At 45.1% G+C, this 24,671-nt stretch overlaps 1 protein-coding gene across 1 annotated transcript in view; it reads right to left on the bottom strand.

Moving 5' to 3' along the window:
- Window positions 1–24,671, bottom strand: part of VWA3A (von Willebrand factor A domain containing 3A) — a 2,090,411-nt gene that overhangs the window by 1,623,665 nt on the left and 442,075 nt on the right. Inside the window, exons 11-12 of the mRNA XM_069645605.1 lie at window positions 24,399–24,464; window positions 21,166–21,297 (exon numbers count right to left, since the gene is read on the bottom strand). Of these exons, the coding sequence (XP_069501706.1) occupies window positions 21,166–21,297; window positions 24,399–24,464 (198 nt within the window). The remainder of the gene's footprint in view (window positions 1–21,165; window positions 21,298–24,398; window positions 24,465–24,671) is intronic.

Here is a 24,671-nt window from a genome sequence, read left to right as displayed (position 1 = left end):
GGACTTTAACAACGGTTAACTGTGCACATAGTCAGTGTGCAATATTGCCAAGTTCTGCGACGATTCATCATTTCACTTCTCCCCTAGGGGGAGCCCTTCCCTGTGAGGCTAGAGAAGCGAGCCAGCTACACAACATTCTCCCTAGGGGTGGCAGAAAGCAGGACCTCACAGGAAGAGACTCCCCTCATGGGGATAAGGACTCCCATTTCCGTGTGGAGCTCCCTAACCCTCTTGCCCTTGAGACCATAAAACCCATAAAGTCTGCTGGGAAACAATCTGAAAGTAATACTGTATGTTACTGCAATACTCCTTCATTTCTTCTTGTAAGAATTGATCCCACCAAGACATGAGTCTAAAATATACAGTCTGATTTCAAGTCATCTTAAAAAAATACTGTGAAGAAACTACTCCTTTGCCAAGTACAGAAGGAACTGGGAAGAAGTGGCGCTGAGGAGGCGTGACGAATACACAATGGACACAAAGGACTAGAGGACTCTGCTGGGGAGGGCCCAGCTGTATGAAATAAGAATGGAGAAAGGACACAATGAGGAGCGAAGCAGGCTTGAAACCTGGCATATGCGAGAAGTTCGAACCTAGAAGCCAGAAGCTATGTCGGGGACGAATACCTTCAGTCGGGAGGTTGCTGACAGCAGGTTGACGCAGTCCTTTGTAGGCCAACACAGACCAGGCCTGACTGGAAGCTGGGAACCGACCGATGGTGGCGTGATCTCAGGGAGGTGGACTGAGCGGCCCTTTAACTGTGCCGACACCGCCTGGCTGGAGACCCTGCAGAGCCAAAGCACAGCAGCGGAGAGCGGAACGAAAAGCAAGAAGAGCGTTCAGAAGGAATGTAGCGACCTAACATCCTGGGAAGAACCGGTGACATATCCCCACCAGAGAAGAGGTAACAGGAGAAAGGTACAGTGAGCAAAACGTGTGTGCTGCAAACTCATCTCAGAACAGGTTATCATGCCATGTTCTTTCTGGAGAGGAGCGCCTGCTACCTTTTTTTGAAATAGTGACAGGAGACCCAGCAGGGGACTGAGCAAGGGTGCCGAATGTAAAGAAGGCATCAGCATTAATCTCCCTCATATTAGTCTTTTTCCTAGAAGTACTGAAAGCAAAAGGAGTGATCTCCCTTGTCTCAGTAGTTGTGTCAAGAGTACTGAATGGAAGGAAAGCCTCAGAGTGATCCCCCTCGTCTCAGTCTTTGAGCCAAAAGTACTCAGTGTAAAGAAGGCATCTGGAGTAATCTCCCTTATCTCTGAAGTGGTGTCAAGAATATTGAATGGAAAGAAAGCCTCAGGAGTAATCTCCCTCATCTCCAGAGTTGTGATAGAAGTACCAAGCATGGAAATTACATCACACATGATCTTCCTCGTCTCTGTTGTTGTGTCAGGGAGATTAAAAGAGAAGAATGCATCGGAGTAGTCTCTCTGACACTCTAGCCTCAATACAGAAACTAAGGCCAGAGAGTACCACGTGAAAAGCCTGCTTTGTCAGTGTGTTGGAAGGAACCAAGAACACTATTGGAACAGTTTCCCTGGTTCTTAACAGCAGGAAGAAGGTAAAGGAAAGATCGGAATAACTGTATATTGGAAACCAAAGGAGTGTATGGCCTTTAAGCAAGCCCTAGGAGAAGCCTTCAGAAGAATTGCAACGGTTGTTAAAAAAGTGTTACAGGAAGTTATCCAAAGCTAGCCAGTGGCTGACCCAGAGTCATTCTCCTGGTTTTCCACAAAATTATTGAATCAGAAACTAAGGCAAAAGGTTACCAAACAGCAGCCAGGAAAATGTACAAGTTAATCAGGAGACGGTTGCAGTTGCTGAACTGTTGAACCAGAAGAAGGGAGTCATCCTCCTGGTTTTCTCCACAAGTGCATAGGCGGAACTGTTACTAAAGACTAAAAGCAATACGCCCCCTAGGGCTGGTCCCATTGAATCTGGAGAAAAGAGTAATTCTCCTGGAACTATTTGTGTTAATATATTTTGTTAGTGGCAGGTCTAGAGTAGGTTAGTTTGGACAGAGGGCAGACATTTTGAGTTTGACAACCGTCCTGGCGACGAGCACTCCAGTTGTTCTTTAGTTAGGTAGGGAAAGCCCTTTTATGGATAGGGAAAGATAGGCCTTTTTCATTATTATTTAAATAAAGATCACTGTGGAAATGTCACCCCTTTGTCCAACTCCTTACTACAGGACGCCATATATGGGTCTGGCCCGACTGATTAAATCGGGCTACCCTTCAGTTTGCTAAACTTACTCCTAGAGCCTGAAATCCAACAGTTGCTACAACTGAGTCCATTGCTTATGACTTTGTAGTAGAAGTGAAGTTACTATTGAAGTGGGAGGACGACAGTTGCTCCCTACTGGCCTTATACTGTCCCCTCCAGATGGAACTTACTCTAAGTCAGGTACAGCTTGGAAATATGGCCTGGATGTCATGACCGGTGTAATACATCCAGACTACCGAGGTGGCATCAAGATCTTACTCCATAACCATGGGAAACAGCCTCACCAAGTTAAAATAGGAGAAAAGCTTGCTAAACGGACCTTCGAAAGTGCCGTCTTTCCCACACCCAAAGAGATGCAAGAACGTCTTTGTTAGGGAGAATTCTCTGTTAAGGCTAATTTCCCAAACCTAGCGAGTCACCCAGCAGCTTTGCTGGATTTTTGGGGTTTATTTGTTTCTCCTGCTAAGAGTGAGACCATTTCTCCCACTCTTAGACATGATTTGAGGTGTTCCTTTGACTTTGAATGTGTTTTATGGGCTATGGGGTCCTTTACCCCATAGGGCTTCATGTGTTTTTGGTATGTGGATTACACAGTACCCTCCGTGCAGTAACACAGCGGTGTCGTAGTGACCCCCAAACAGACTCCATACCCTGGGACTGACTACTGTCTCCCAGGGCATGTAAAGTCACCATTGGCTTTACTAGTCTTAAATTGTGAACAGAACCAGTACAAACCATCATATTGTGGACGTACTGGTCGGGGCAATTCGAATGCCCCGGGGTCTGTTGTTCAAGGGGGCACTGTCCAGTCCCCCACCAACCGAGTTTTGGCTGGTGGCAGTGGATACTACTTTTTATATTTGACTGCAAATATATTCCTATGGGATTTTCCCATTGTTCAAGGCTACCACTTTTTAATATAGCCTCGAACATACCGCCGGTTTATTAAATTAATATAAATTCACCGGTTGGTATTTTTTGCCGAAACCCGGTTCCAAAATGGCATTTGTGTTCGCTACTGTGACTCCAACCCAAGTCGAGCCCTTTGTTCCACTTTTTGGCGGGCTTCTACACAGAAGCCTCCAAAAGTGGTTCCACTCTGTCTGGGTACCACAGAGGGTGTGGGAGGGGGTTTAGGCACCCTGGACTGAGTTGCCTCGGCAACTCAAGTCGCACTCTTGTGTGATTGGCCCAGTGGTGAGCTGCCTGGCTCACCACTTAGCATGTTTGAGTGACAGCTAGGACTGATGAATGGGGGTTTTCTGCATAAAAGCAGGGCTTTGGGGACTGGGACTTCAGAAGTCGCCACAGGACGAAAGAATCCGAAGAGGGAGAAGTTGAGCCGACCTGCAACGACACCACCGGTGAAGCCCTGCTGAACCGTCTCACCACTTTTCCCGACGACAGAGGAGATCTTCATCCCGAAGAGTCTTCTTCCTTGGACTGGTGGGGATAACCAGTTTGCCCGCCTTTTCGCCTTCCCGGATCATCTCGTGGCTGCCTTGCATGTGCCAAGCACCCCGGCAACCGGGATACCAAGTTTTCTCCACTACCGCGAATAAAAGGGTAGTACATTTTAACCGGAGAACTCCGCGGCTGGTTTCTTCCCTGGCAGTGCAACGACCTTCAGCCTTACTCCATGTCGAGCTCATCTCTTCCTCTGGACGACGCCGCGACTTGCACCCGCTGCCAGGAACAACTGGCCCCGCTGGAGGATCCTCTCCCCTTTAAAAGGTACTGTGTCCGCCTGGCCTCCCTCGCAACGGTCTGTGTGGGTTGACGCTTAAAGCCTCATTTTACCACTTGGGTTGGCCCTAGGCTGGCTAAATGAACTTTTCTAAACTGAACCGATTCCTTTCTGAACTCTCTGCAAGACTCTCCAAGCCTTTTAAACTGTGTGATCTTGGGCGCATTGGTGTTCTACTTTCTCCAAGAGGGAGCCTGGCCTCTGAACGTTTTGCTCACAAGTAGACTTTGACTTTCCTGCCTTGCTGAGTGCTTCTAAAGGATTGTGTTGTGTGCTGTTCCTAATTTCTGCCTTTTCCCCTCCCTTTTTCTTAAACTTATTGGAGTGCCACCTTTAGTTAAGCGCTCACCTCTGTCTGGAAATAAGTGGTGTTAACTAAGACTTGTCTATTAAGGAATAAGGGATGTATATATATTAATAGTGACTGTGTTTTTTAACTTGCTTATAATCATAGTGCTGGAGTGTTTCTAAGTGTTTCTTTAAATAAATAATTATATACTTGATACCAAAGCTCTGGTCAGTGTTTGCTTGTGCTACTGTATTTTGGTACCTATCTTGTATACTCTATATACTGTCTAACTCTTCTTGAGAGACGTCTGGCTGCTCAGCCACAGCTACCAGGTAAATCTCGGTGGTACAGACTGCTACCAATTGGGTTTACTGCCAACACCTGTAGTCTTAAGCCTTTTGCAGTGGTCCCTAAAGGAACTGCACAGGTTTCTGCCTAACAGTCATTACCGAAAGAGGTAGATTTTGGGGAGGCAGACAGTAATACCAGAGAAATCGAAACCTTCCACTGAAGAGACGGAGCTAATTTCCGAGTTAGCTTTTGCTCAACATAATGATCCGATCTTAGCAGAAGATTTCTTAAAAGTTGTTCCACAGGATCAAGGTCAGGCACAATGAGGTTGTTTCTTTTTTCTTCTTTAAACATGGACTCCTATACAGAGGGGATCTAACTCCTGAGGGTCTAACAAGAACCCAATTAGTAGTTCCCCGCAGTCACCGTCGGGTAGTCTTAGAACTGGCCCACTCTCATCTTACTTCAGAACACTCAGGGATTACGAAAACTCAGGGACAGGTCATTCCATGATTTTACTGATCAGGAGTCCATGCAGACGTAAATAATGTTGTGACCACTTGTGCTCTGTACTAAAAGACTACCCCACCTCCCCATTATGGTGTCTCCATCCTCATTACAACCTCTTCCCCTTATTAAGGTACCCTTTTCTCGGATCGGAATGGGCATAATAGGACTACTAAAACCCTCCGAGTTGGGAAATAAATATATGCTGGTTATACTCGACTATGCCAGCCGATAGCCGGAAGCTTTTCCCCTCAAAAACAAACAACACCTCCCAAAAGATCTTAAAACATCCTCTCCTCTTTATATCTAGGGTTGGGTTTCCACGGGAAATTGTAACGGACCAGGGTAGCACGGTTATATTCAAACTGATGGCAGATATAAAGGAGATAATGCAATTCAAGACCGTTTGTACCTCCTACTATCTGCAAACGGACGGTTTGGTGAAGAGATTAAACCAGACCCTAAAGAATATCCTACAAAAACTGGTTGAAGCAGATGGATGCAACTGGGACATCATGAGTCCTTAGGCGCTGTTTGCAGTTTGGAAATCCCAACACGCCTCTTTGGAGTTTTCCCCTTTTTCAGCCTCTTAATGGACGTGAACTGGGGATGCATTAGACATGCTTCGTGAAACCTGGGAGGCGAGAGAGGAAGCTTTTCTGCCCATTTTCCAGACCGCCCGGTGCCTAATAAACGTCTGTCATCTAGGAAATAGTAAGAAAACATCTTGGGCAGGCTCAAGATACTCAGAAAGTCCAATATGATCAAAAGGCGGTCCACCGTTCTGTTTCGATAGGACAGAAGGTATTCGTGCTATTGCCATCCTCCGACCAAAAGATGCCTTCTAAATGGTTTGGGCAATAATAAATACTGGAAAAAAAGGGCCTTATAACTATCTCGTCTCAAAACCTGATCAGAGATTAAAAACCCAAATCTACCATGTAAATCTTTTAAAAGAGTGGAAGGTAGACAGAGTAGAAACATCCTCCGTGGCCACATTATCATCAGATGGAAGCCCAGAACCAATGGTGGTCTCCCCTGATTTAACATCTGAACAGGGGGACATTCAAGATATATTGTCCTAGTTTCCCCGATGTCTTTAAGGAAAAGCCTGCGAGGGTTGAAAACGTCATGCACCACATCAGGACCCCATAAAGAAAGGTGGTCAATACAAAAGCCCTATTGCATCTCCAAGGCTAGCAAAGAAACCATCCTCAGAGGTAGATAGCATGTTGGAGGTAGATATCATCGAGCTGTCGGAGAGCACTTGGTTCGAGCCAATAGTCCAAGTCAGTAAAACCAGATCAGGTTGTGGAGGTGATCTATTGATTTCTGAAAGCTGAACTCCTTCTCCCAGTTTGACAATTATCCTATGCCTAAAATTGACAATTTAATTGGCAAACTGGGACCGGTTAAATAGGTCTCCACGACTGATGTGACAAAGGGCTATTGGCAGGTTCCTCTGAATCCCTCCGACAAGGGAAAAAATGCTTTTTCTACTCCCCAGGGGGTTGTTTCAATTTACAGTTCTTTTTGGACTGCATGAGGTCCCTGCCACCTTCCAAAGGGTTATGGACAAGGTATTGCAACACTTTTCCCATTTCTGCCGCACATACCTAGATGGCATTCTAATCTATAGCAAGACTTGGGAAGAGCATATATTCCATCTTTATGAAATAGTGAGGGCCCTAAGGAAGGCTGTTCTGACTGCTAACCCCAAGAAGAGCCATCTTGTACAGTCAGCCCTCAGGTACCATGGGTTATTTGTTGGGAATGGGTTGGTGCAGCCCCAATTGGAAAAAGTAAAAGCCATCGAAGAAACATCTTCCCCAAAAACCATAAAGGGATCTTTGTGCGTTTCTGGGGGTTACTTGATATTACTGCAGATTTATCCCTAGATACTGTTAGGCAAAATCCTGTGCAGTTTCCTTGGGGACCACTGCAAGAAGATTAAGACTACAGGAGAAAGCAGTAAACCAAATAGGTAGCAGTCTGTACCACCCAGAGTTACCTGGTAGCTGTGGCTGAGCAGTCAGACCTCTCTCAAGAAGAGTAGGGCAGTATATAGAGTATACACAATAGGGCTAAAAACACAGTAGAGCAAACAAACACTGACCAGAGCTTGGTATCAAAAGTTTATAATTATTTATTTAAAAATACACATTAGGCAATACACTAGCACTCTAAATCAAAGGCAAGTTAAAACACAGTCAGGTAAAGTATAGACACCTCCCTTGATAACTATTAGACAAGTCAGAGTTAAAACACCACTATTTGTTAAAACAGATGTGAGCGCGTAACCTAGATGGCACTCCAATAGTTAAGTTAAAGGGAGAGAAAAAGGCAGGGCATAAAAATAAAACAGTTCCCAACACTTTTAGACGTTCAAAGCAAGGGAGTAAAGGCAGTATACCCTGTAGAGCCAAAGTTCATAGGCCAGGCCCACTTTAAATGGAGCAAGGCGAAATGTGCCCAAGATCACACAGTTTAAAATGCACTAAAATTCTTTTCAGAATGTTCAAAAGAGGTTGGGGTGGGTCAAGGTGTAAAGTTAGAAGGTATGGGGCCAACCCAGTTGGAAAGCCAAGAATTTAAGGGTCACCTTGGGCAAACCGAAGAAAGGGAGGCCAGACAGAACACAGTACCTTAAAGAGAGACGAAGCTCCAGCGGTGGCAGTTGTTCCTGGCAGTGGTTGCAGTTTATTGTTTCGACCAGGGGAAGAGAGGATCTCATCGAGGAGGAAACTTGGAGTCGCTGCACTGCCCAGGGATGAAACCAGCCGCGGAGTTCGTCAGTTAAAAGGTGCGTTCCTTTTCTTCGCGGTCAAAGTGGTGAAGCTTGGCTATCCGGCCGCCGGGGTGCTTGGCACGGGCGATTCGACCAAGAGATGTCTTTGGAAGGCAAAAGGGGTGAACTGGTTGATCCCACCAGCTCAAAGGAAGAAGACTCGTCCATCAGAAGATCTTCTCTTGTCATTGGGAAAGTGGTGAGTTCGTTGCAGCAGGGCTCCACCTGTGGTGTTGTTGTTGCAGATGGCTCAGCTTCTTCCCTCTTCGGATTCTTAGGTCCTGTGGCGACTTCTGAAGTTCCAGTGCCAAAGGCCCTGCTTTTATGCAGAAAAACCCCCATTCAACAGCCTAGCTGTCACTCACACATGCTAAGTGGTGAGCTGGGCGGCTCACCACCGGGCCAATCAGAATAGAGTGCGACTTGGGTTGCTAAGGCAACGCAGTCCAGGGTGCCAATTCCCCTCCCCACACATCCTGTGGAACCCAGACAGAGTGGCACCATTTGGAGGGCTTCTGTGAAGAAGCCCGCCAAAAAGTGGAACAAAGGACTCGACCTTGGTTAGAGTTACAGAGACGGACACCGATGCCATTTTAGAAAAGAGTTCTGGCGAAAAGACCCAACCGTTGATTTAAATAAATAAACCAGCGGTATCTTTAACATTGCACCAAAAGGTGGTGTGTTTAAAATCAATGGGAAAATCCCATAGGAAATATTCCGGAGGAATATTTTGCGTGGTAACCACTGCCACCAGCCAGAAACTCGACAAGGGGGGACTGGACAGTGCCCCCTTGTTAACAGACCCGGGGCAATCAAATTAACCCCTTCCAGTACGTCCACAATATGATGGTTTGTACTGGTTCTGTTCACAATTTTGGACTAGTAAAGTCAATGGTGACTTTACATTCCCTGGGAGACAGAAGTCAGTCCCAGGGTATGGAGTCTATGTTTGGGGGTCACTATGACACCCCTGTGTTACTGCACTGAGGGTGCTGTGTAACACACATGAAAAACAGATGATACCATATGGAGTAAAAGACCCTATAGCCCATAAGCACATACAAAGTCAAAGACATACCTCAAATCATGCCTAAGAGTGGGAGGAAAAGAGTCTCACTCTTAGCAGGAGGAAAAAACAAACCCCAAAAATCCGCAAAGCTGCTGGGGGACTCCCTAGGTTTGGGAAATTAGCCTTAAGAGAATTTTCCCTAACAGATACTATGACCGCATGTCTAACGGATGAAGTTAAAAATGCAGAACCACAGAAACCTAGATAGGAGAAGTGAGGTCAGGACAGCTTTGACATGCTAAAACACATACTCTGCAGTGAGCTGTTCTTAAGGTACCCAATTGTAACAGGGAATTTTTCCTGCAGACAGAAGCATCTAAAGTAGGTCTTGGCGCGGTTCTGTCCCAAGAGAATGAGGGAGTAGAGCACCCCATCCTGTATATCAGCCAGAAACTCTTTCCTCGTGAGAAGAACTATGCCACTATTGAGCTAGAGGTTTCAGCAATAAAATGGGTTAAAACATACTTAAGATACCATCACACAGGTCGCAGGTTTCAGTTGGTGACTGACCATTCACCTTTGACTTGGCCAAGTCTGAGGAAAGACGCCAACCCTTGCATTATACAATGGTTCTGAGACCTCCAACCATGTTGTTTGTTTTTCTATTGAGCATAGAAAAGGGAAAGAACAAGAGAACATACATTTCCTAACTAGATTTCCCCTAAGTGCAGATGATGAAGGCGATCTTGTTAGGGGAAAAGTATATGATTCATGGGATCACATCACTTCTCCCCAGGGGGAACCCATCCCTGTGAGGCTAAGGAGGTGAGCCTGTTACACAACATTCCCCCTAGGGATAGCAGAATTCTGGACCTCACAGGGAGAGACTCCTCTCATGAAGATGACTGTCCCATGATGCAACTCCCTAACCCTCTTGCCCTTACTACCATAAAACCCATAAAGTCTGCTGAGAAACAATCTGAAAGCACTACTTTATGATATGATATTGCAATACTCCTTCCTTTCTTCCTCTAAGAATTGTTACCACCAGGGAAGACTAAAACAAACATACAGTCTGAACTCAAGTCATCTTCAAAGAATACTGTGAAGAAGATTGGTGGAGTTATACAAACTACTCTTTTGTCAAGTACAGAAGGTACTGGGAAGAGGTGGCCCCAAGGAGGTGTGAAGAATACACAATGGACACAAACAAAGGACTAACTCTCCACTCGGGAGGACCCAGCTGTACGATATAATAATGGAGAATTAGGAGCGAAGCAGGCATGAAGCCTGGCAGACCCAGGATGTTTGAAACAAGAAGCTATGCCAGGGAAGCAAACCTCCAGTTGGGACGACGCCGACAGCAGGCTGCAGGAGTCCTTCGCAGGCTGATGCAGAGCAGGCCTGACTGTAAGCTGGGAACCAACCAACGGTGACGTAACCTCGAGTTAATGGACTGTGCGGTACCTTAACTGCGCTCACGCCGCCTGATCGTAGAGACCCTGCAAAGCCAAAGCGCGGCAGCAGAACGAGAAGCATGTTCAGCAAGAACACAGTGACCCAATACCCCAGGAAGAACCAGTGACGTGTCCCCATCAGAAAAGAAGTAACACGAGTCACGGGAGAACCGGTAGGGGATTAGGGACGGGTGCCAAAGGGTAAGGAAGCTACAACAAATTCAGAATGCAGCAGCAAGACTACTCCTTAGACTCACTAGGAGTGAACGCATCACTCCAGCACTAAGAACATTGCATTGGCTATCAGTCAAAAAACACATCTTCAAAACTCTCTGCATAACACACGGCCATGGAGCAGAATTCATACAGGAAGTAATCACCATTTACAAACCAACTCGAACACTAAGATCCAGCACCGACATCTGCCTCGAACCAAAACAATATGCGGTGAAACTATGGAACTGGAACCCGCTCCCAAAAGAAATCTGAACAGAAGATCACCTACAATTCAGTAAGCTATTAAAAACATGGCTCTTTAACGCACCAAGCTGAAGAAATCAGAGAGAAACCCCACCACTGCAACGCAAGAAAACACTACGAAACTGCACCACCCAAAGAAATATCCTCCACTAAACCGAAAAGGGACAAAATAAGCTGGACTGTTAACAGAAAAACATCCCAGACAACCCCTGACCAATCCTGCTAATTACTCTCCAACACTCTGCATACCCACCACCCAACCCAGACTTTAACCACAAAACACCAAAACTACAAGCACTCTACCCACTCTTCACACACCCAGCACGAACATGAAACACTTGCATACAACCACACACAAAACATCACACAATGCCAATCAAAGAAAACCATACCAGCACACAGGGACTGATTTTCCCGAACTGAAGCTACCAACAGCACTTCAAAGCTCTTGTGCGCTTGTCACTCTCATCCCTACTAACAAATCAGCCCCCCTTTCCCCCCCTTTCAGCGAGTGCCTGAAGACCATGTAAAATGGCAGCAGTACGTGGTACAAGTCACAATAACATAAAGAAGGTATCAGAAGTAATCTCCCTCGTCTCAGTCTTTATCCCAGAAGTACCGAAAGCAATAGGAGTGATCCCCCTCGTCTCAGTCTTTGTGCCAGAAGTACAGAATGTAACGAAGGCCCCAGGAGAAATCTCCCTTGTCTCAGCAGTTGTGTCAAAGGTATTGAATGGTAATCTCCCTCGTCTCCAGAGCTGTGACAGAAGTACCAAGTGTGGAGATTACATCACAAGTGATCTTCCTCGTCTCAGCTGTTGTATTAAGAAGATTAAAAGAGAACAACATATTAGGAGTAGTCTCCCTCAACACTCTAGCCTCAAGAGGGAGACCAAGGCCAGAGAGTACCACAAGAAAATGCTCCTTTGTTAGAGTGTTAGAAGGAACCAAAAACACTATTGGAATAGTTCCCCTTGTTCTTACCAACAGGAAGAAGGTAAGGAATAACTGTATATTGGAAACCAAAGGAGTGTACAACCTTTGAGCAAGCACTACGAGAACCCTGGGAAGAATTGCAAAGGTTACTAAAAACTGTTGCAGGAAGTACTCCAAAGATAGCCAGTGGTTGAACCAACTGAATCAGGAGAAGCAAGTCATTCTCCTGGGTTTCCATATAATTGTTGAATCAGAAACTAGAGCAAACAGTTATCAAACAGCAGGCAAGAAACGGTACAAGTTAACCAGGAGAGGATGCAGTTGCTGAACTGTTGGACCAGGAGAACAAAGCCATGTTCCTGGTATTCTCTACAAGTGCAGAAAGTGAACTGTTACCAAAGACTAACAGAAACATGCACATAGGGCTGATCCCATTGACTGAGGAGAAGGGAGTCATTCTCTTCAAAATATTTATGTTAATGCATTTTTATTAGTGGTAGGGCTAGAGAAGGCTACTTTGGATAGAGAACAGATATTTTGCGTTTGGAAACCAACTTGACGACAAACACCCTAGTTATTCTTTAGTGGGGTAGGGAAAAACCTACAGGGGTAGGGAAATATAGGCCTTCTTCATTATGATTTAAATTAAGTTCACAGTGGAAATGTCATCCCTTTGTCAGACTCCTTACTCCAGCACGCCACAGTTCTCATACCTGACAGTGTTGCACAAGAGTGTGTAGCCTCCCTTTACAAAACCCTCACACCTATTATTAGAGGTGGAGTATTGTTAAATCAGAAGGATGGTTGTTTGGGCTTCGAGAAATCTCTTTACCTTCACCACAGCCACATCAGATGTCATTAGCTCTCATCTGAGCAGGGCCAAAGAAGCACATTTCTTCTTCCCGCTGCCAGCGTGTAATGATGCCACCATGTGGAGAAGGAACAAAAATGAGTGGTGTTGAAGTTATGATTTTCTACCGCGAGATATGGGCTGCTGCTGGTACTGGAGGACAAATTGTTACTTGTCGACACTTACCAAGTGATACCAAGAAATCTGGTATAAAAAAAAACACGCACACTCCTTCCTCCAACATATCCCCCAATGTAGATGCACCATTACACCCACACATGCCAAAGAAATAGGAGCATCTCTGTCGCTAACTCCTTCTTGAGGCAGGAGCCACAGTAAACTTAATAATAATATTAATTAGCTGAAAGGGCTCTTTCAGTTAGTTAGTGAAGGAGGCAGGATAGGGCTGTTGGTTTATTTACTTGGCACCCTCTGACCCAGCACCTGGGCCAATGCCTACCATGGAATGCACCCTCACTCCAATACTGCTAAAATGGAAAGTATACATCCATTTCATGGTTTAACCGACTTGGAATTTATCTCAGGTTGTCCGAAATTTGACATGTCAAATTGATATCAAGGGCATCATTATAGTAATGTGTGTTCCCCTGCACACATGGCACTTTCATTGGCTTTGCAGAAGGTGCAATGGCCATTGCCTAATACAGTTACAAGGAAATTACGGTTCTTGGTGTTCATTCTGAAGGGGGCATTCCCTCAATTCAATGGGGGTATGTCCAATGCAAATAAGGAAATCTTATTGACACGTGCATTCTTTAAATGACTGAAGCATACGCATAGGTAATCAGGTCCAGAGCATGTTCCCAATTTAGGAGGTGGCACACATGCACAGCAAATCCTGACAGTGCCCTGGAAGAGGGAGAATTTAAGGGAACATCCAATGGCTCCCCATATTAGAACTCAGTTACAGATTGCACTAGCCACCCAATGGTGGACTGTGCCCCCCATTAAATCTACACTCTACTTTGACCCTTCATAATGCTCTCTGTGCAGAAGAAAGCAGAATGACATCACTAGTGAGACTCACAGCTGCTGGTTTAACAGAAATCAGCTCCCAAGTGCCATGTGTATGCTTAGGAACAAACCTTCTTAGTACTGGCTGCAAAGGCACATGCTGCTGCTTCCAAGCCTTTGTTTAATTTACCAGACCCAGTCTGGGAGATTCGTTAATCGTGACCCATATCATATACATGCATACTCACTCTTCTAAATGGTGTTAGGGTCACATTTTTAAAACCTTAGCACTGGGACAAAAGTAGCACAGGGACTAGGAGTCATCTTTGTTCAACCTCAAAGACCTATCCAAAGCCTTCTCTGCCTCCTAGATTTTTTGGTTGGATGGTATCCTTCAAGCAAAGCTTTACAAGACCAGCATAGCCATACTGTTTACGACCCACAAAAACCTGAGATAATGTATCAGCCAACCTCAGATAAGGGTAATCTCTTGACCTAAAAATCCAAGTACTGCAACCCATTGATTGGATGCATACTTTTTATGTGACCAGGATTTGATTAGTGAGAATACGTTAAGTATTTACCAGGGGCTAGGTCAGACGGTGCCAAGTAAATAAACCAAAGGCCCTACCCCTTCACAAACTATTTGAGAGTTTCTCTCCCTTCGCCAAGATTGATTTGGTTATCAATCTTGCTTCAAGATGGAGCTGGCTGACAATAGCAGCGAGACACAGGGAATCTCCCCTTTCTTCCATGTGGACATTTCTGGCAGTAGACAACACCACGGACTGCCGAAATGGCTCTGGCACCCGCACACAACCAAACTGGTATTTTATACCCCTGCTGACCTTTCATCCCTTTTACTGCTAAACCATTTCTTAGTTATTCTTAGTAAATACAATTGTAAAATGCAATCACTGTAATGTACAGAAGACAAGAATCATTTGAGGGTAGTTAATATTTTGGTTTTTTAGACCTGCCTTGCTTACATAATTCTGATTATGTCACTTCTTAAGGACATATAGGACATAAGCACAAACAGTTCTAGCACATGGATGTCCTTACGGATAGCAGTATAGGATATGTTTTATTCCTTTATTAATATAACTGCCTTATTTCATGGGTGGCTTTCAACTGAGCAATCAGGATGTCTGGAGGTCAGAGGGTGGTGGGAGAAGTTTAGAGGAAGTTCAACTTCTCAGACCCTTGCAACATTTTAGATGGTTTGATTCCAGAAAAAGTGGGGTGGGGAGTGAGTTCCACAGCTTGAAACCAAGAAATAAACTAATTTGTTTTTATACCCATGACAGTTCAAAAAAGTTATTACATACAAAATGTGGAATATATATTTACCAATTTGGAAAGGCTTGTTTTTGCAAATAAAGCACAGTCTGAAAGGTTCCTTTAAAAAAATCTAGAAGACTAAATCTGCCATTTTTTTACTAGGAACACTAGCATATTACGACCATTCTTTTTAAGGCCTACAAAATGTACAAGAAACGAGAATGCTCCGTCTATCTTATTGATCTTCATTACATTCATTTATTGAACCAGTCAATTACAGAGGAGGTGGATGCCTGTGTCCTCCTCATTCTCTAAGGAACTTCGTGGGTGTTTAATATGCCTACCTGTTTGTTGGGGTTGGATACCAGAAATAGAGGTAAAAGTAGCGGGGTATGTTTTTCTGCTCTTTTGGATTAGCTAATAACACAATCCCAAGTAGAGAGGGAGGTCCCAGAGGAGAGAGGGCCCTAACTTAGTCAACGTTCTGTACTGGGATGGAGTATATACTAACAATTATTGATCCTATTTATAAAAGTTGAGCATGTCTGTTAAGATGTATTTCTGAACTCTGACCTGGCGGGCAGAGGTTCAGAAGGCCAGCCTAGTTTCTTGGAACAGGGTAACCTTCTGGACAAGCCAGAACAATCAAGGTAGCAATGGCGGCGGTCAAGACTAGGTCTCAGGAGGGGTGAGGTTGACTGAAAGACCTCAATGAGCACACAAAGTAAAGGACACTTACAAATCATTCCCAGTCAGGTGTAAAGAGAGAGCGCCCGAACCGGAGTACACACGGTCACCGTGTAGAGTCTGAACCAGAGTACAAGTGGTTACGGTGTCGCCCAGTCGTGGTGATGAACTTTGCAGGTGCCTTGCAGCCTCTGTGCCCTGAAGCCTGCTACAGTGAAACTGGCATGATCCATCCACCAGGAGCAGAGAAATCGCCACAGTCCCGTTTGGGAATCAACGCTGTAACTTCGTCGCTGAAAGCCGCAAAGCCGCAAAAGTGCCGCATTTGAACCTGCAACCAAAGTGAACTCGACTGCCAAAGTTTGATCCGGAGTGCGCCAGGGGTCGGTGAGTACTTGCAACCCTTACCGGTGACCCCCCAGCGCATACACCTGTTTTTACGCACGCGTGGCCCCTGAGGTCCCCTCTCCTTTCCATAGATAGCCTGAGCTATCGATCCATTCCCAACTCTTGGAACTTGCTCTGGCCCTTTGGGTGGACCATCTACGAATAGTGGGAACCTATTCTGCATCACCTCACCCACCTTCCTGAGCTGCTACAGACCCTACAAGGGACCCTCGATCGCCCATCTGCACTACCGTGTGCGTCATTCCCTTTCTAGGATGTGGAACCATTTCCTCTTTAGGCCACTTGGTCTTGTATATAAGTATTTTAGTAGAAAGGATTGTGTTGGTTTAAAAGTTTTACTATTAATAACTATTGTGTTGACACTCAAAGGCCTTGAATAAATGGATCTGTATTTTTTATATATATACACCTGACTGGGAGTGATTTTTAAGTGTACTTTACTCTGTGTGCTCATCGAGTTCTTTCGGTCAACCTCATCTCTCCGGAGACCTAGTCTTGACCGCCGCCATTGCTACCTTGATTGGTCTGGCTTGTCCGGAAGGTTAGCCTCTCCAAGAAACTAGGCTGGCCTTCTGATACTCTACCCACCAGGTCAGAGTTCAGAAATCCATTTTAACAGTGTCCAAATGAGAATTTTCAATTTGTGTATTATGCTTTAAGACATTCTAGGCATTGTGCAGAAAATAAAATGGGCACGTAGGAACACAGTGATTTCTACTTACTCTGTAGCTTCCCACCTTTATCAAGCAGCTTTTGTGATTAAGCTATTTCAAAACTGTAAGCTCCTGCAACCCTGACAGCTGAAACAGAAACACCATCCCTAGTAAGTGACAACCCGGAGTGGATTGAAAAGTTTATAAACCGGTATATTTTGTGCTATGATGAACTTGGTAAAGTGAGCTGGCACAGCACACGTACTCCAATGACCTACAGGCACAGTAGCTGGATGAACTAAGTCATTGGGGGATCCCCAAATTGATTGTTAGTTTGGAACAAACAATGATGTAGCCAGAATTTCATAGGTTACAACCTAAACACTACAACTGCCAGTTTCTTGGCTTTGCCCCAGTGTGCTTGTTCCTTTGCCAGTCTCACGGCTCTCACACATAGTTTGCTTCATGGTGTCTTCGCTCTTTCACCACCTTGCTACTCTCTCGCAATCTTTCTTATTTGCTTTAAATTGCATTATTTCATATGGCTCGTACTTTGCTTTTAATGGCCGATATCTGAATTTAACACACCTTTGTCATCAGGACATAGCTTTGCCAAAAGTCTTCATTCAGTACAGTATTCAATAGTTCATATTTGGTCATTTATTCATAGTTCCTTCAAATACTGCACAGTTTAAAACAACTATTATCAACGTCCATGGTAGCAAGTCTGCCTTCCTCAGCCGTGTTCTTGTTTCTTTAATTTACACAGAGACTTGGCATGGTTAGTATTTGCTTTTATTTACCACTTTAACGTATAACTCCACATCAAAACAACGGACTTCCAACATCCCTACAATTTGGAAAGAAAACTTTCCTATGCTTCCTGCATGTCGCACGGCTTGCTTTCCCGCTTTCCTTAGCTTCAACACATTCAATTGGAAGTTTTACAATTAAACAGTTAACACACGGTAAAAGTTGCCTGCAAAGCTCTTCAATTGATTCAACAAAGGCTTGCTACTTCTGAGCTACTTGCGTGTCAATTTCATAAAGCTAGAAGTGTTCAATAATACTTGCGGTTTGCTTGCAACTGTTGCAGCCGACATTCACACTCTGGAGCAAAGCATATCAGTGTCTCTCTCCGAGCCGACACTCATCGACTCATGCTCGTGTTCCTGCGACAGGACTCGGCTATGCACAATCCTCCTCTACTGCTCAATTTTCCTCTGCTCAGAGGGGTTTTTCACACTACCCCTTTGACACTCCGGGACACACGTTACTTGTAGAGGTAACAAGCAACCTTCTTCTTTATGGGAAGTGTCTTTGCCAGTACAACTTCACGCTGCCTCATCCTTAAGCAACAGACTCTGAGCTAAGATGCCAGTCTCAAGACCCAGCCTCATACGGCCCTCAGTCTCTGGGCACTGCCAGAAGGTCCTGCTCCCAGCTTCGGTGTCTTTTGCTTCTTTCCCAAATTTCTTCTTTCTCCCTTTGATTGGGGAGGTCTTGTATACTGTTCCTGTGAGTTAATGGTTCTCAGGCGCAGGTAATTGACTACAAGTTTCTGACTATGGTCAGGGCCCTTAGGCTGACTTGCCCGGTTGTTCCATTTGCATGCCTCTTTAGGCCTCTTCTTCGTCTCAGTACCAGAGTGGTGAAATTACATGTTGGTGTGCACTACTCCTAGTCGCCTCTTCCTCGTCCCAGTACTGCAATGACATGACTGAGGGGAGAAGAGGGGAAATGGTTTACAACAGCCTATTAAGGCAGTAAGGTTGGCTCTCACAAGGAAGGGGGGCATACCATGTCTCATCTGAGGCCCTCTCCCCAATCCCCATGGACCCTCCACCCAGGTGATCCTCTCTTGCATCTCCACCCCCAGGGACGGGATCCAAGAGTGATGGCTTTTCCCTGGCCACCCGAGAAGAGGACCCAAGGGGAGTAGGTGTGAGGAGGCCTTCAGGTTTCTCACACAACCCACCACTGTAATGAAGTACAAAGAGTAAGCAGACTTTTGGATGAAGGGGCAATCTGGGTATGAAAACTGTGGGATGTAGGCAATTGTCTTTGCAGCAACATTCAAGTTCAAAACAGTTATGGGGTGGAGTCTTCACTGTCAATAAGGCCCTTAAAAGAAGGCCACAGGTGTTGAACAACTATATATGCACACCTTTAATTCGCTTTACAGGAAGACAGTATCAATCCGGGAGTCTGGGCGATTTCGGAGGTATCAAGTCAGTAAGCTAGTGGACTGGAACGCACATGTAGTCCAGTTTGACAAAAGGTTGAGGCTTTAAGAAGATGGGCAACATCGGGTGATGTTGAGTCAGTGGAGGTTGGTGGCCCGAGATACAGAGAAAGGGGTGATTTGGCATCAAGCGGATATGATTGGGTTTGTAGGTGCTTGTGGTGAGATCGAAAGGGCAGCTTTTCTTTAATCATGGCATACAGGGGAAACTGTTCAGGGTCTCGGAGAAAGAAGTAGGTTCTTCTGTCCTTCCCAGCCAGGAAGGATACCAGGGACACGTTCAGGCTGCTCCCTTCGACAGGTATAGTCCTGGGTACCAGTATCTAGGCAGCAGGCAGGTCTTGTCTAACAGCAGGTCACTCAAATGTTCCCCTGAAGTGCCTGGCTGGGGGCGAGGGGTGGGTGCATGCTCCTTATAAGAAATTCCTATCTTCACCCCCATGACAGGGGGCATTGGGCAGACACCAATAAGGCTCCAGTGAAATACTCATTCTTGAGTCCAAAGAGAATTCAACAAAGGGGAGGGTGGGTCTCACCCTGTTACATAGTCATTTTGCCACAGTGGATTTGTCCATTTTTTAAGCCTTCTGTAAGGGGCTAGCCTCAGCTGCTGTAATAGAGTGTTGCCATCTCATGTCAGCTTCCAGAGAGCCTTGTCTGCAGGTAGCTGGGAGCTGGGACTGGAAGGAAACATGGCCTAGCCATTTACAAGATGGTGGAACCCTTGCCCTGGATGCAACTCCTCGTTTGGACTAGTCTATACACCCCCCTTGTCACTCTAAGATTGGAGATTCCAGTAATGTAAACCCTGCTCACAAGCGGGTGTGACCGCCCTATTGTGCCGGCAGAAGTTCCTTTGTGACATTAAGCCCCACCTTGCCCCCTGGGGTATGTCCCGTTCCTCTGGAAATGGGTCAAATCTTTCCAGGCCGAGAAAAAGGGAGGCTTCAGGGCTGTGCCAGCATCTTGTGTGTGAACCCCAACCCAAACCGGTAATACACAAAAGCTCTGACAACAGTAGGAGGCATAGGAACAAGTTGATAAAATGACATCAGATAGGGTTGGTAAAGTATAACTATATTTCCTTGTAGGCAAGTATAGTAAACCAGATATAGCTTATGTGCAAGCAAACAGCCACCACGCCTTAAGCATACTGTTATATTTTTTCTTTATCATTGGGCCCACTGCTATGGACACACATGGCTGCTGGAAAATTTTAGATTCCAGCAGCCTGTTCTAGGGAATGTACCTCTGACTGTCATGTTGCCAATATACATGCCGTGTCAGTAGACTGGGCCCAGAAAAGAGAACACGTGTACTATGCTTTCTCTGTATGGCACATTTAGAAAGTGAGCCCTGATTAGCAGAGCATACTTTCTGAGAGAGAGAAAACAACATAATTTTGAGCATTAACATATTGCATAAGATGTGCATAATGGACCCTACAACTGTACTGAGTTTCTCCTGGGATGGATACAGTGACTTAAACTAGCACCTTCCACAGAGTGTTGTGCCTCAGAGTACGACTAAATCCCATTAAAAATGTGGTCCAGCTGTAACATAGTCATTGACAAATTCCTCCTTAATCCTAAACTCACCAGGCCTCTGCTTATTCTATGCCATTGCAGAATTCAGGTCTGCTATTAACGGTACTACTATACGGGTTATAACGAACACTTGAATGCAATACGATTGTTCATGTTTCACATCTGTAAAGACCACGGTCTGCCCAAGGGCCATTGAAACCACAATGCTTCAAAGCCACATCATCCTAGGACCACCCATTAAACGCGTGGGCAGATATTGCTGATTCAGCTAAGCGGGTAGTGTTTTTTTCTCATTAGTCATGTGCCCTGTTAGCAACTTCTGAGTGAGTTTGATCCCACAGGCCATGGGTTTGTTGTTTCCAGGTGGCACAAGAGACAGTTGGCAGTTACTAAGATTTGGACCACTGATTACCTATCCAAGCCTGGTGGGTTCTGTGCCACCATTGAAAAAATCTGATGTGGAAGTGCCCATTAGTAGCCAACATTGAACAGTTGAACTTCGTAGGTATGTCAGTTCAACCAGAAAGGGATTGACGGTAGGTCAAAGGGGCTCTATATTAATTCTAAAGAGACAAGGTGATTCAGTCGTTTGATCTGACAGAACAACGTCAATTATTGTGAGCTTAATAACATAGCCTCCTTTTCAAATCTTTCCTGAATGCTTGATAGATTACTTTGGGGATGATATATTAGATTTCCACGTTACCAGAATGAACATTTGTAGCACAGATAGAACATCGGGAACGTTAAAATAAAACAGAAATAAATGATCAATACTACCTCCTGCATTATACTGATGAGAGCGTCGCCCATCATTCCCTGGCGCATATCTTTGATCTTGGACAGAACATCCCTGAATCTTTGATATTCACAAAACAGCATTTGCACATCACTGCTGGTATATATCTGCTCCTGCAAAAACCAGAAGGTAAATACTTCACATATTTTGTAGCATACAATTTAAAATACCTGGACAAGACGGCTACGAATTGTCTCCCAGAAAAAGAATAAATGACATTGGTTATGCTGCCTTGTGGACAATTCTCAACCACTTCCGATGAAGGTAGAGCACTGCAGAGTGCAATGCATAGTGCTTCTAATTTTGAGTACATTGTGCTATTCAGCATATGCAAACTTGAGGTCATCAAGTAAGAGATGTGAAATGCAGTCATAATGAATCTTGATCCAAGAGCTCCTCTCTGGGTCACAGTGAGTGTATGGACACTCTTCTCGTGGATTTGCAGACAGGGGGCACAGCAAATGTGTTTGTAGATGTTTATTTGTTGTGTGGTCTGCCAAGTCCATAATGTAACCTACATGTAAGGCTCAACGTATTTTGGGGCAGATTCATACATGTATACAGTTAATGTTGGTGCTGTCATAAAATGGACATGGACTAACAGACTAGACCAACCTGGGTGTATGGTTCTAAGGTGCCTTATGTCTTCTATTATAAACATTCTGTAAATCAGTTTAATCAGACCACTAACCTAATCCCCTCTGCAGTCGTTTCTTGATTGGCCTGTCCACTTTCCACCCAAACCTTAGAATGGTTTTTATAGATAATTAACAGTTCCAAACAACATAGAATGTGCCCTTCTGAAACAGTAACAATGGCTCGTCTTTCCCTACGCCATTGGACTCTACCAAACAAATCTGTGTCTCCTCCTTTCTCCAAAGTATGCATCTGTAATCACAAATGTTCACATTCAATAAAAGAAATGGTTTGCAATTGAGAAGAATGTGTAAAGTTCATAAGTATTTGGGATGTGCCTCGCCACTCGGTCTATAGGGCTGTTGCTCAAACTCCTTTCTGTGTCTTGTTGCTTGTTGGATACAACCACCTCCTGTCCCACTTGCAGGTCATTTAGACATTGCTGTGTTTCTGCCATGAGCTGTAAGTATAACTGGAGTTTCTCTATCACTTTACAACTGAAGTAGCTGGGCTTGCTTGTCCACGCTTTTGCGGGTGGATTTCAGATAGCCTTATCACCAGACTCCTAGAGTCCCGATTTCCGCCCTCCTCACCACCTCTTTACTTCTGTTCTAAAAATGCTCCTAATCAACGCCTGCCACATGTTCATTCCTGCTCTATCACCCACCTCCTTCCTGCCGACTACCTCCTTCTCTATGCTTGGGGTCTTTCTCCAACCACCTCCTGGTGTCTCCTTAATTCCATGTCCTGATGTTTCACTCCCAATATCTCCTGAGGTGTCCCTCCTGCCACCTGTCAATGTCCTCCTTCAACCACCTCTTGATGTCTTCCCCCCACCAACTCCTAATCTCTCCCTCCTAAAAGCTCTTGGTGTGTTCTTGCTACAACATCTTGATCTCTCCCTCGTACCTCCTCAAGATATTGTCCTTATGCTTCCTCCTCATTTCTTCTTCATACCACCTCCAGATGTCCTCATCCAAAACCACTGATTGATGAATACACCTCCCCCCCTCTTCATTTCTCGCTCATGCCACCTGCTGGGGTCTCTTCTTCCCATCTTGACCCCAGCCATCTCCGTGCTGTCGTCTTTCACAGAAAATTCCTTTCAAAGTCTCCCTCCTGAACTGCCAACTGGCACGAAACACCCATTTCAACCTCCTCCTAATGCCCACACCTCTTCCTGGGTCGTCCCTTTCATACTTTGGTGACTCCTCCTCTGGGCACAGTCCTGGTGAAAGGGTCAACACCTGTGTATCATTATGTTTGATGCAGTGTAATTGGTTACAGTGTAACTGCTTTTCTCCATTCGGTGTAGCATATATTCCTGTACGAGGTTTGCAAAGAGGCTGGACTATAGCTTTAAAAAGCCAGTCTGCCATTTGGATTCCTTATTGGTACAAATTCGCCCATACAAGCCGTGTACCTCGGCAGAGCCATGTCAGCAGTGGGACCCATGGTAAGCAGCTCAAGTGCCTCAGGATTATCATAACTTTGGAGAGAGTGGAACTCTGTCTAATGCTGAGCCTGCTTTGGGGAAGGGATGCACTGTCCCACGCAAAGTCGCCATTCTTTAGATAGGGCCCTTAAACAGCCAAGTAATATTTTGATCTGGCGTGTGCCTGTTCTCTGCCCAACTACAGGGGCTAAATATGGGTGTCCAGCGAATCCACCCATCATGCTCCCATTGCCATCATCCACAAGCTTGGGGATGTCCCAGGCCCCTTGCTCACCCCACTAAATGTTCCCAGAAAAAGGCTGGGAACTTTGTCACAGTTTATGCGCTATGCCATGGCAGTTATGCCATGCCCAAGTTATGACTATGTGTGGTCTTACATTATTACTGGACCTTTTATTCACAAAAATAATATCCACATGGCTTAAAACACAATGTGTGTCAGTATTCACAAAGGATAATGTGGCATTATGTGTGAATAACTTACCAATGTGTACGCTTACCAGTAGATGTAGAACACAATTACTGATCTTTGGAAGAAGCAGAAAGAGGGCGTGGGAGCATATGTTTGCGAGTTCCAAGAGATTTCTAAAGAAGCGATCTTTCAGGTAGGAGGCAATCCAGGCTAGAGCAGATCTGTGAAGCCTAAGGTGCTAGAGAGTAATTAGGAGAGAGGAGTGTTTGCCCAGTGTCGAAAGTGATACAGACGGCCAAAAGGATCAGTATAGAAGAGAGTTTGGAGACACGAGCACAGAGAAAGGTGGAGACATGCATGAGCACAGTCTCTGGAATTTTTACTACAGAAGGTAGATTCAACTGCATCTCCAAGGCCATTATCCACAAGGTACTTAGTGACCTGGTCAAATACCACCTGGGCAATAGTTCACTTGGACATTTGTATCAGCAGAGGGTTTCTCCAAAAGGGTTTGGATAGTTGCAGATTTCAAAGTGGCAGGTAACGATTGGCAGGATGTCAAATGTCAAACATTCTGAGTGTACATTAACAAATGAATATGAGATGCAGAAAGACATTCTATTGCGACATTGGCAAAAGATCTCACTGCAAGGTGGAGACCCAAAAATGGAAAATAATGTGCACAGTCTTAGTTTGAGCCATCACCTCACCTCGTTATCTGAAGAGTAGCAGTGGTACCGCCCTTCAACACATTCCGCAAGAACTCTTAAAGTGGCCTGCATTCAGGAACACAAAGAAAAATGACAGGTTAAGGTCTTCAGTTTGCTATTTTTCCTCAAGCAACAATTTTTAAAAATGGAACTTAAACTTTATTTTAGGATTGCCACAGTTTTTATTCGCTTATAGTCAGTGTGATGATGTCCCTTGGATGGCATTGGGCACAGACAGTGCATGGCTCTTAGGGGCCGGAGCCCCCGCAATGA

This window comes from Ambystoma mexicanum, chromosome 2p (assembly GCF_040938575.1).
Source record: "Ambystoma mexicanum isolate Mex_15411 chromosome 2p, UKY_AmexF1_1, whole genome shotgun sequence".
Taxonomy (NCBI): Eukaryota; Metazoa; Chordata; class Amphibia; order Caudata; family Ambystomatidae; genus Ambystoma; species Ambystoma mexicanum.
Note: the sequence above shows the minus strand (reverse complement) of the source record. Positions and strands in the feature narration are given on the sequence as shown.